The sequence below is a fragment of the Paramormyrops kingsleyae genome, chromosome 10 (assembly GCF_048594095.1).
Source record: "Paramormyrops kingsleyae isolate MSU_618 chromosome 10, PKINGS_0.4, whole genome shotgun sequence".
Taxonomy (NCBI): domain Eukaryota; kingdom Metazoa; phylum Chordata; class Actinopteri; order Osteoglossiformes; family Mormyridae; genus Paramormyrops; species Paramormyrops kingsleyae.
This window is the reverse complement of record NC_132806.1, coordinates 21,421,830-21,434,366: the sequence shown is the minus strand read 5'-3', so window position 1 is coordinate 21,434,366 and position 12,537 is coordinate 21,421,830. Positions and strand designations below refer to the sequence as shown.

The 12,537-nt window shown below is 48.9% G+C and overlaps 1 protein-coding gene across 3 annotated transcripts in view; it reads right to left on the bottom strand.

Annotated features, from left to right (window-relative positions):
- LOC111859846 (protein diaphanous homolog 1) overlaps positions 1–12,537 on the bottom strand; it is a 75,641-nt gene that overhangs the window by 45,372 nt on the left and 17,732 nt on the right. For all 3 annotated transcript variants that reach the window (XM_072717477.1, XM_072717475.1, XM_072717476.1), the window contains 15 exons: positions 11,922–12,074; positions 11,425–11,526; positions 11,186–11,316; positions 9,988–10,071; positions 9,838–9,892; positions 9,577–9,716; positions 8,872–8,977; positions 8,132–8,242; positions 7,851–7,969; positions 7,258–7,374; positions 5,533–5,648; positions 4,950–5,014; positions 4,338–4,517; positions 2,465–3,034; positions 1,236–1,350 (listed from right to left, as the gene is read on the bottom strand). In XM_072717477.1, the coding sequence (XP_072573578.1) occupies positions 1,236–1,350; positions 2,465–3,034; positions 4,338–4,517; positions 4,950–5,014; positions 5,533–5,648; positions 7,258–7,374; positions 7,851–7,969; positions 8,132–8,242; positions 8,872–8,977; positions 9,577–9,716; positions 9,838–9,892; positions 9,988–10,071; positions 11,186–11,316; positions 11,425–11,526; positions 11,922–12,074 (2,164 nt within the window). The remainder of the gene's footprint in view (positions 1–1,235; positions 1,351–2,464; positions 3,035–4,337; positions 4,518–4,949; positions 5,015–5,532; positions 5,649–7,257; positions 7,375–7,850; positions 7,970–8,131; positions 8,243–8,871; positions 8,978–9,576; positions 9,717–9,837; positions 9,893–9,987; positions 10,072–11,185; positions 11,317–11,424; positions 11,527–11,921; positions 12,075–12,537) is intronic.

The following is a 12,537-nucleotide window of genomic DNA, read 5'->3' as shown; positions in this document are numbered from 1 at the left end:
GCCGGTCTCACAAGAAGGTAGGAGGGACGGCTGGGTAACAGACTTCACACCAGCAGATTCCTGGCGGACAGACGACATTAAAATACACGGCCGGCAACCTAAGTGCAGGCAGGCCGGCGACGGTATCTGGGGAGCGGAAGAGACTTCAAACAGGACACGGATCAAGCAGAGTGCTGCTGGGGGCGAGAACCGCCAGGGACGTCTGCATGGAAAGGGGATTAGGGAAAGATGAGGTGAAACTGAAAAGGGGGTGTCGACATTTCAAACTGCAGATAATTACTGCCTTGGAAATGACGGGGGGGGGGGGGGTTCACAGGTAGGAGTTCGTTTTTTTGGTTACTCCCACGAGAAAAAAGGGAGAAAAAGGAAAAAAAAAAGAAGAAAAATACATTGAGAATGAAGCCTGACATTTTCACAAAACCAGGTTTGTACTACACTGGTGGGAATCCACTACTATAGACACGCAGACGTAAATAAAGCAAAATGGGTGTGAGAATCACGTGATGCAGGAGCTTAACATGAGGACACTGAGTGGGAGAGCATGGGACACATAGTGTGAGAATGTCTTTCACGCCAGAACAACAGACACCAGCTTCACTGAGGACAGGCGTTACGTTTCGAAGGAGTGCTATGGGACCCCTGCATGCACGAATGCATGGACACGTGCCAAGGAAGAGGGTGGGGGAATGAGCCACAAGCAGCAGACATGCACCTCACCCACTGCTGGAAGAGAGCACAGATCAGCACATCCTGGACGGCTCTCAGAAAGCCACACCGAAACCAGAGGGGCCTCCAGCACGACCGGGCCTCACACAAGGCTCCCACAGCCTGGCCGTATGGGAGCCCCACGCAGGAAAGACAAGGAATAGCAGAGAGAAAGAATAGCAAAGAGCAGGTCCATAGAAGAGCCTCATTCATGCGCTCCAGTGTAAATCCGTTAGCAGACGCTGTCCTGTATGGCAGCAGCACCATCAGTCTTTACATCTCCAGCACAGGCTGTGCTAATGAAGTCCAGCTGTGTCAAACCTTGACTGAACTGAGTTGTCAAACAGTTCACAAAAGCTCTTACCTTTAGAAGCTGAGGGTCCAGTCGGAGCAGCCGGCGGCAGGGGGAGAAAGAAAAACAAAAAATGTAACATTGATTCAAATCAGTGACTTTCCACACACTGGACTCCAGCCCCCCCCCGAAGGTGACACTGACACGGCCAGGCGTGACATCGAGCTCGGACACTCACACTTGGTCTGAGCGGAGAAGGCCAGAGTGAGCTTGGCGAAAAGCTCGTTATTCTCAAAGCGCTCCTCATTCGCTTTGGTCCAAAAGCTGCTCTCAGACAGGTCCTCGGGTCCAAGCTGGTGGAACAAAGACACCGTGAGCGTGTCATGCGCTCCACCTCATCATCAGAACCTGCGGCATGTTACCTCGCGCCGACACACACGGAACCAGAGCCAGAACCCGTTTCGCGTCCCAGGGAACCGTGACCCTGCACAGGGATGGCAGTGAAGCCCGTTAGCGCTCCCGTCCACACCCTCAGTACGACCAGGGCTCATTCCCCCCCCCCCCCCCCCCCCCCCCCGAAACACAAAAGGGCGGTATGAGAAAAGCTCACTCAGAGCGAGGAGATGGAATTAAAAGATGGTCCCCTTTCTTCTTAGCCCCGACTAACAATTACACTTCCTGATCCTTTTTTTTGTGCCTTTCTCATATTGAGGATAGAGGAGCCACGCGACAAGTGTAAGGTACTGATTCCCACGGAGCCAGGCCTTTCATTATCCAGCGCAGCGATTCGGTATTGGGGGGGGGGGGGGGGGGGGTTGAAGTAAGAAGCGGGGGCAGAGGGTGGGGGGGGGAGTTAATTTAAATTACAAAAGAATGCTGTCCTTTCGAGCTGCAATTTAATTATCTTTCAGTGGCACAGTTAAAAGAAACTGGATTATTAAAAAGCAATTTCTGTGACATCCGCGTCAAAGGCCTCGCACCGCTCGGAGAGAGAAAAAAAAAGTATGAATGTTCATGAACTCCACAGAAGCTATTAAACAGTAGCTTTAGGCTAAAGAGAGAGACAGTCAGTTTTGATGTTTTAACTATTGCAAGCAGAGAGCAAGAACAAACGAAGGCGGAGCCCAGGCAGACGCATGCAGATGTGCGTACACACACACACACACACACACACACACACACAGAGCTGCTCTTCAGAAAACCGCTCCTCCACTGAGCATGTCACTAGGCCACTGGCCTGCTAGTTATGATAGGAGACAGGGTTCAAAAATCCACCATGAAAGGAAGAAAGGTGGCACCCAGCAGGAGATGGCCCTCGGGGACGTTAGTCGCTTGCGTCCCATGTGCCAGGGCCAATGTTTAATAGCTTCTGCGGATTAGGGGCATACAGGACATTCCCACAGAGGTGGTAACAAGAAGGCAGGGTAGAGTGCTTCAGTGTAGGTGTAGGACTAAACCAGGTCTCACCTTGGACCAATTGGCCCTCTTTAGCTGTACCTCGGGCTTATAGGTCTTCTTCGCGACCAGGCCGAAAGGCAGGACTGGTACAGCTGGGACACCCCAGCTAGACATCAAGGGAGGCGGAGCCATGCCTGGGGCCAGTGGTGGTGGAGGAGGCATACCAGGCATTCCTGGGGGAGGAGGTGGTGGAGGAGGCATACCAGGCATTCCTGGAAGGGGAGGTGGTGGAGGGGGCATACCAGGCATTCCTGGAAGGGGAGGTGGTGGAGGGGGCATACCAGGCATTCCTGGAAGGGGAGGTGGTGGAGGGGGTATCCCGGCATGGCCAGGGAGGGGAGGTGGTGGAGGGGGTATCCCAGCATGCCCTGGGAGGGGAGGTGGTGGAGGAGGTAACCCAATCTGTCCAGGGAGAGGAGGTGGAGCGGGCGGTGGAGGAAACCCAGCCTGCCCGGGCAGTGGAGGAGGGGGAGGGGGCATCCCAGCACTTCCAGGGACAGTTGGCGGCTGAGGCACAGGTGCAGGCACAGTGATGACCTTCGTCTTGGCATCCTCCAGGTCCTTGGAGAGCTTCTCTATCTGTGGAAGAAGGATTTCATCAGACAGTTTAAGGTGAAGGTAGTCTGCCATTAAATCTTCAATCTAGGCCCCAGTGGGCCAATCCACTGCACACTGCCTATCAATGCCGGGAATACATTACACTTCCGTTCAGCATGTCACATACAAAGATAGACTTATTGGCACTAATAAAAAATTTCATTACTTATTAGTATAATTGTGAGACGGTCTCTATCTCCAAATCCCATGCCGGCACAGAGCAAGTCTCTTTCATTTAAGAAGAAAATTGGATCCCTCTATACAATGACTGAGCTAATGGGTTTGAAGGCAGCAGCAAGAGTCTGAGGTTCAGAAGATGTGTTCATGTGAAGGCAGAGATGCGATGTCTATTTCCTCTGTCCCATGTGGCTCACGTCCACCCAGATGGGCAGCAGGGTGGACAGACTTAGAGAAGCAGTCCAGCCGTTGCCTGGTGACTATAACGGACAGAGCACTCGCTCCCTCTGCCAGATGCCGGGGGGCTTTGTTACTTTCCGCTGCTCTGAAAACATGACAACAGGAAGGCAGTACAGAAGCTGCCCTGATCAAACCAGCACATGTTCTACTAGCCAGGTGGACAGGAAGGATTGGGCAGCGGCAGAGGGGTAGCAGAGAAAATGCACATTTACGGAATTTCTGTTAGAGAAACCATAAAATATAAAACTCATCCCTGTCAGTCAGTGGGCCTCAATTATTATTAGTGATTGTGCTTCCCACCCACCCCCATCACAGGCAGGGTAAGGGGCTCCCACACAGATCACACTCTTCTACACACTAGCTTCAGCATGTCAGACAGCAAACACCAGACGTTCAAGGTGTCGGTGAGCGTTGCCATTCAGAGAGGCCCAAAAGTACAGCAGCGCGACGCTGCGAGTGGTTAGAGCTGGTAAATAAGATCTGGGAGTGATTACATATTCATCCCAATCCAAGGTTCAGTGACATAGAAACACAGAACAGATTCAGTTTATGAAAGCCTGTACTCTGACCAGCAAACACAATATACAGACAATATGTTCATCTTTATCATCTAATAGCCTCAGTCATTAAACATTTTAGGTAACTGTTGGAATAAATGTATGCCTTCACTGGAGTGATATGTTTAAACCTTGAACTTGCTCTGCTCTCGACTTGATGCCGTGCGCTTTGATAGTGAGGCAGCCTGCTGCAGCTTGGAAGCATAACAACAGGGAGAGTAATAGGGGACAGCCAATGACACGGCTCCGTGGTGAGGGAAAGTGCAACGCGATTGGGTGGTAAAGAAGGGGAAGTGGGGGTGGGCCAGCACCTGCTCTTTAAGCTGGATGATGTCTTCCAGGAGTTTCTGGTTCTCCTTCTCCTTCTCCAACTTCTCCTGCCCCAGGTGTTCCTTCTCAGAGCTGAGATCCTGCACTTTCTGATCATAGTCCCCTTCCATCTTCTTAAGCTCCACTTGCAGCTCGTGGCGTGCAGTCAGCTCCGAATCCAGCTGCCAATCGGGACGCAAACCCAAAACATCAACCAGACAGCCAACTGAGGGTCCAGGAAATCAATGCCCCCCGAAACCTCATCATGAGACCACATATGCTTAGATTCTACCCAATTACACAGGAAGAGTGCTTAATTGTGCTGTGATTGTAGAGGAAAGTGGTAGAGATCAAAATGTGTCTGTCACTGAGCTGCCAGGAGACTGATGCTGGCAACATGGGGAGGGAAATTGAAGGGTTGGTGCAGGGGTTTTCCATCATACCATTTTGGATAAAATTTTGGGGTTTACACATTGTGCGAGTAGGTGAGTGTGAGTGTGTGTATAACAGAGAGAGAATAAGATGCGCAAGATGTGTGTTCTGTGAGTTACGTATTTCTCAGTGACCTGGACGCCATGATGTACCCCAACCCTCTAAAAATACAAAGATGGTACCTTTTTCTCCAACTCCTGGGCTTTGGCTTCACTCATCTCCACCTTCGTTTTGTCCACCATGTTGTCTGTGTGGGGGGACGGGTTGTTGATAGAGATGAAAATGTAATACAGGCCAGGAACACCTGACCAGACTCCCCTCTCTCCCCCCCAGTCAGGGAATGAGTGCCATTAGCATCTAATTCTGACAGCCGATTTGGATGGCGGTGAATGGAACGCGACGGATTTGCAGCGTTCCGCTGAGATCATCAAGAGCCACTCGGCGAAGAGAAAAGGCACAGCTGCTAAACAAAGCAATTTCGCTCAACATCCCTGCTCACAAAGACTGGCGGACCATTTATTCTGGATGGTGTTTGGCACCCGAGTTCAAGCCTGTGTCTTTACGAGGTGGGTAATGGGTGCACAGGTGTGTGGGGAGTTGGGGGCGGCGAGCGGGTGTTAGTATTGGCACATGTACACATATATTCAGGCTGAAGACACAGGCCTCCGGCCTACTCCTGCTGGCAGAGTTCCAAGGCAAGCTGTGGATTCAAACTGACCTCTGCGGCACATACCCCCCCCCCACCCCCAACCACCAGGGTCTTACCGATTAACCCATCCACGTCCAGTTTGAAGCTCCTGCACTTAAAGTCGGGGTCGCTGCCATTCCGGTGCAGAATGATCTGGCTGATGCACTCATCAATCAGCTTGTAGTAGTGCGGCCTGTTCAGACAGAGGGGGCAGTCTGCCTCAGTGCCTAACTAGGACAGCGCCAGATTACCCACCATTCCTGCGGTGGTCCGCCATAAGCACTCCGAGCTTCGTCAGGGTCCCGGGGTGTCATTACAGAGTTGATGCAAAGCTCCAGCAGATGTTCCACGTTGGGTGATATCAGCATGCTAGGGTTAATGCCCCTGCTGCAGCTCATCATGACACAACCTTCACCCTGTGCATGAGTACCTACTATCGTAACCACTGAGGAGCAGTGTGTGTGTGTGAGTGAGTGTGTGTGTGTGAGTGTGCGTGTTAGTATGTATGTGTGTGAGTTAGTATGTATGTGTGTGAGAGAGTTAGTATGTATGTGTGTGTGAGAGTTAGTATGTATATGCGTGTGTGTGTGTGTCTGCCCGTCGCTTGGGTGTCCCCTTCCTTACCCAGTTAGAGCATGATGACTTTCATAACTTCAAATTACTTTTCCGTGTCACTTTTTCAATTATTTCATCTTCCTCCCCCAACTCTGCCATCTGTTTTTTGCCTTGGTTCATTCGTGGAGCGACAGTGACATCTAGTGCTTATACATTTTACAAGGAGGTAGGCTCCATTCGGAGATTTAAAAACAAAAGCAGCCCGACACGAATTTCTAAACCACTGTTCTATGTTTTTGTGAAAAACATGCACCACATGTGCCATCAACAAAGGCTTGCCCTCCTTACATTAAGAGCATGTCGCTGGCTGCTTGTTACTATGGAGGATGGCTACAGATACTAAAAGTAGTTCTGAAGGGCACTTAGATTTTCACACTGCCAGCCATATAAACTCATTTGTCACCCATGTCAGCCAGGTTAGTATTCCAATTTCTGGCAACACCCCGACAGAAGCTTAAGCACCCTAACTCACCAGGCATGTGTTTTTAGGTGTGACTGCATGTAAGTTCCTGACTCACGCTGGAAAACATGCGGATGAGGTTGTTCATTATAAAATTTAAATCCAACTGTAGTGCAGGAAAAACGAAAATACTGGCGTCTCATTTTAAGCCGCGCCCCTCCACCTGCACGCACCACATGCATCTTCATTGTAAATGAAACAAGACACATTAGCCCTCACGATAATCAATTATACACAGGGACAAATCCGTACAGGCAGCGCTCCCAATACCCGGGGGCCTGCAGGCTGCCTATCAATCAGGCACTTCCCACGTCGCCACGACAACAGGAGCTGCAATCAGGGGTGATGAGCTCCAGTGGCAGAACTTACCGTTTCCTGTTCTATCCCTGTCAGCATCACTCTGTTCTCTGGGGTTGGCAATGATACAATTTCACCAACCAAGCCCCCCCTGCCAAGCCTCTGAGAGCTGTGAAGCTCAGTATGAGAACATCATTTTCCAGCCTGAGGGCCCATCAGCCAAAATCACACCACATCAGAGAGCGGCAAACGGCACAGATGGCCTGCTGGCGATGCACGCTCTCGCACCCTGGGCAAAGCGCGCACAGCCCTCACAGAAACTGCATTCCGGCACACAGCCGGTTCCGTTAGGGAACCATCTTCCCCTTGTTACCTGTGCAGGTAGAGAGAAGGCAGAGCGTGAAGGAGACAGGCGTGAGATGGCTCTCACCTGACCATGTAGTCATTGCGGATGAGGAGCAGGTGCTGGAGAACAGACAGAAAATGCCCCTCTGCCTTGGAGTCCTTCACTGTGTTCATCAGGATCTGGAAGACCTCCATCATATCAGTGAGGTTCTGAGTTAAGGGCTAGTCTCTGTATGATTCCTGAATAATCACCACAGCTCTTGCCTGCCGCAGAGGTCACGTCCCATGGAAACCCCACTGACCACAGATCATATCATTTGGTCTTTGATGACATAACGGCTTCAGTTCTCCTTCACAAGACAAAAAAACCACTGAAGCCAGCTTAAGAAAAATGATCTATCGCCCTCCCAAAACTATACTTATGTAATTATAAATGCATGAAATAGCAAAATAGCAAATGTTGATGTATTTAAACAGTTCTGTGCCATATTTGTGACTCTTTCCATGAGTTACATATAAAGTACTAATCCTAGTGATCATATCTATAAAATTGCAATAGAATTTGTAGTGAGAAAGCACTGCACACCAGGAGACACCTGGTGGTGAAAATAAGTCCTACATAACTACAGCGTATTTTCTGCAAGCAGAAATCCATCCAATTTCCAGATCGCAGGATATTCCATCTCAACTCGCACATCGTCAAGTCGAGCCTTGAGCTCCTCCGAGTCATCTTCCGCCTGGTCATCGAAGACCATGAGCTGCACCTTAAGCTCTTCGTTCTCGATGGTCCGGACATCCTGTTAACGCATGTAAGCGTAGACACACGCAAAGGGTCAGGGTCGTGCAACGGTCACTCCCGCAACCGTCAACAGGGCCGCTTTTGCCCTTGTAAAATCACACAAATGCATTTAAAAGTTGTGGAATATCGGCCAGGGGGTAGATAGCTGGTTGGAAGGTACCTTGAGGAGGTTTTTCAGACCCAGCCTGTTGAGCTCCGAGCGAATGTGGATCCTGAAGTCCAGCTCCTCCCCTCGACTGATCAGGGCATTGATGAGCTGCATGCAGCCAGCCTACACTCACACACACAAACACAGATATTACCGCATCGGACACACGGGTCAGCAAAATGCATACATATAGCCATGAAAAAAATTTAAGAGACCACTGTATACAGGTTTAATCCTGGTTCTGCTGGCAGAAGCTACGCTGAGCAGCAGGTTGCTTCCAGGTTCAACATTTCTAAGACAGCAGTACACAAGAATTAAGTGAAGCAGGAGACACTGGGTACAACCAAAAACCAGTTAGGTACAGGGCAGAAGTGATTTTCTAATGCCAGATATGACTTGTCTTATCCAACAGTTTCTCATGAATCGTAGGATGACATCAAGTGACCTTTAAAAGGAATGGGAAACATTAAGTGCAGATGTGAAGTGCACTGCTAGGACAGTGTGTTTCAGGGTCCTAGAAGCAGGACTGAAGACCCATAAAGCAAGGAAGAAGCCCTTCATCAGTGAGAAGCAGGGAACAGTCAGGCTGCAGTTTGAGAAATGAGCGAAACAAAAAATTGTGCTGTGGTCTCTTAATTTTTTCCATGACTGTATATGCATTTCTACAGGAGAGGTCCCATCAGAAAATAATGGCCCTTTCACAAACGATCATTATCTGACCATGTCAGACCCGAGAATGGCAGCAGGGTTACCTTGAGGGCTATGATGGGTTTCTGCATTCCTGACAGCAGAGGCTGGAATCGCTCCAGGTCCTGCTCCTCAGCATACTCTGTGATGGCCTCCAGCACTCGCTCTTGTCTGAGAGGGGCAGCGGAAGAACATACCAAACCAGAGAGCCATACGGCACCATTAAACTAGGCAATGGGTGATTGAAATAAGAAAGCATGCTACAGTGCCAATCCCATTGAGAACCTGAGGCTTTCTTTGGAAATTGCAGTCAACAAGCAACATCCAACCAACGTGAACCTAAGTCTGCCACGAAGAACGGGCAAAAAAAAAATCACTCCTGGACAGTATAAAGAAAAAAATAGCTGGTAGATTCTAACTCCAAAATACTTTGTTGTTTTGCTGTTATTGCAGCAAAAGGTGGCTATACCAAATACTAATGAGTTTGGGTTACAAGCAGCATTTTCCAGTGTTTTTATTTTATTTAAAAGATTCGCAGACTAATTAATTTTGACTTAGAAATTTTCTGCTAGATGAGTTTGCAACAAAAATACTAATAAACATATATGTATGTATCATTTTAAATGGGGCTACAGCACTCTTGCAATAAGGCATTATAAATAGGGATGGATTATGTGTACTACATAACTAACCTCCATGTCTACAGAATAGTGTATATAGGACCACCACCCCACCCCACCACCCCACCCCCTCATGGGCAGGTTGCTTACAGGTTCTCTGGGCTTTCCAAAATACAGATGGCTGACAAGAGCCTGACGGCATCCGCCATCATATGGGGCACCCTGGGGTTGATGGCCCTCACTAGCAGGGGGATACCATCCCGTGAGGTGAGCATGGCTTTCAGGCCGTGCTGAGGGACAGAGAGAAAGCCAGATGAATGCTGCGCTCCGGCCGGCCGGCCGCCCGCGGCGCTCAGCCGGGGTAACGATGCCCAGCCCATGGCTTTAGGCCCTGCAGCAGGACTCGCCCACCTTATTGTTCATGAAGGCCTTCAGGCAGCGGATGATCTCATGCTGACACTTTACTCTGGCGGGATCAGGAGGAGAGAAAACACAGTTTGAGCACAGGCCACATGCCACAGGGAGCAACAGGAGGTTCAGCGTGAAGGCAAGGATCCTCACGAGTATTCGTCCTTTTCGTCCTGCAGTCTCTTCAAATAGTTCAACAGCAGGGCAAGTCCCTCGTCCCCAAATGTCTGGACCCAGCTGTGAAATGGAGAGATTTAATATGCAAACTTACAGTCTACTTCACACCAGAGCTGCTCACTAAGTCAGGATCGAAATAAATCACATCTCTTTGTGGTTATACACCTCACATCCAGTATTCTTAGTGTAAAAATCTGCTCGGAGTCTGGTACAAAGCTGACTAACGCCATAATAAATTAGGCCCTGAAGGAACATGCGAGTGGAAGACCTCTACGCGTTTTCAGGAGTTACGGGCTGAATCAATAAATCCAGAAAATCAAGAGAAGAGGATTAATGCAAGAAAGACCGTCTCCACAACAGCCCGGAAATCAAAGAGCTGGAGAAGGCAAGGAACTCACTCACTATGGCCTAGCCTGAAAAACGTTAACTTCCTTACCATATGTGGGATAAATTAACACTGGATGTGATGGACATGGACCATTGACAGATGGTAAAACAAGACCGAGCCTTCCCCCCCCCCCGCCCCCAAACAGAGAACTTACAGCTACCATTCTCCACCAACACAGTAATCTCCCTCATGATCACAGTAATCTCACTGTTTTAAAATCAGCCCCAACCTCCTACTGCAACTAAAAATGAAGTTTCTTTGATTTTTTTTTTTTTTTTTTTAATAGATTTGAGTGCCGTATGAGCACTGTGATAGATTACTTTGAATTTAGATACCAGAGAATCCTCAGATGTCACATTACATCAGTTTCCTCCGTAGGCCAGTCAGGCAGCAACAATGAAAGCAACTCAAATATCTCACCTCCTTCCTAACGTTGTCCTGCAGCTGGACAACTAATCCCAGCTGCTTCCAAATTACCTTTGAGATAACAGAGCAGGAATGCTAAATATACTCTGACGTGACATATGGAGCAGGACATATGGACGCTATATTTCTATGACAATGTGGAGGAGAAACATGACAGAGGACAGGTTAAGTTTATGGCATGAAATTTGGGAATCAAATGAGACAAAAAGACCTACATCTTGACAAATGTGCCCTGGAGCAAGTGACAAGATCTGTCTGTGTGTGTGTGTGTGTGTGTGTGTCTCTCACTCCCTGCATATAAATGCGAGGTTCCGAGTTTGTGTGGCTGTATGTGTAAGCATAGAGATCCACATGTCACACCTCACAGGATTGTTGCTAAGCGACACTCGCAGTGACTCCAGGCAGCTCAGTAATTGGCTATCCCTCAGGTCTCCCTTCAGCTCCTGGATGTACATCACCGCAGACCTGGAGCTCTCCTTCTGGCTCTGACCCTGGAGGCACAGAGAGGAACTGGAATTTAGTCTAGTATTATATGGAAAGCTGGTTCTGCAGAGATGGGCTGTGATTTGGGCGGGCCCGCCAGTCTATTGCTTCTTCACCGCTTTGGAGGTGTGCAGGTACTGGGACACCATCTCCCTCTTGATGGCGATGTCTTTCTCTCGGAGAGGCTGCTGCTTCTCTTCGTTCAGGTTCATGTCCACCTGGAGAGAAAAGGGAGGCGACCCTAAGTAAGTGATCATAAGCCTACACAGGGTCAAAAATGCTGGTCAAACTGTATTTTGCAGCTACGCTCATCAGAACTAACCAAATAGACCAATTCTGTATCACTCCTCAGCCTTTAGTGTTCTCTTGTTCTAACCTTTACACCTGACCTGTCAAATGCAGCCAATCAGGATCATGCACATTTACAATGCAACCATGTATAGTCATTATAAGGCTAATGACTGACTTTTCTTCTCTCTGCCATTAACCTCAGTACAGGAATACCTGTTGGCCTTTATGCAAATTGAAGTCCTTTCAGTGCTTATTAAAAAGTGAGTCCAGTGCCCCGAGCCCCCAGCAATACCCACTAATAACATATGGGACAGACACATACCAGCATCTGCTCAAAGAGCTCCAGCACGTACTCATCAGGGTGGTCATGCATCTGGGTGGGCACCTCGTACTGTGTGGCCAAGGAGTGTCGCTGGCCAGGAGGGAGGGGCTTCTCCTTCTCCTTCTTAATCCGCATGCTAGTGAACCGTTCCAGCTGTTTGGGGAGGCGGGATAGATTACTGTGTGATTGTTATGATTTTGAAGCAGTCAGATGTTAAAACATAATTCAGACTCTCAGCCACAGATAACTTCAACTCATTCAAGTTTTTAGGCCAAAAAACCTCATGGTCACTTGCTGGGTCGCAGACCCTAATGGAACAGCACACACAAGAAGCACACCAAATGTGTGAGTGCAGCATTTCTACTTATCTGTGCACGGTTAACAAGCTCAGGACAGTATTAGTTCAGTCAGGAAAACTATTAGAATAGTGAAGAGTTGATGTGCACTTTCAGAACGGAAACTCCTAAGCAGGGTGACCCCGTATTATGGATGGGGTGGATCTCTAGGTCAAAACGAAGCCATGGTCTGATGCTGGAAGTCTGCAGGACAGCGTTAATAAGCCATGGTCCTAAAAGTCTGACCCAAAAACCACCCCTCAATCCCAGATTGGGACATC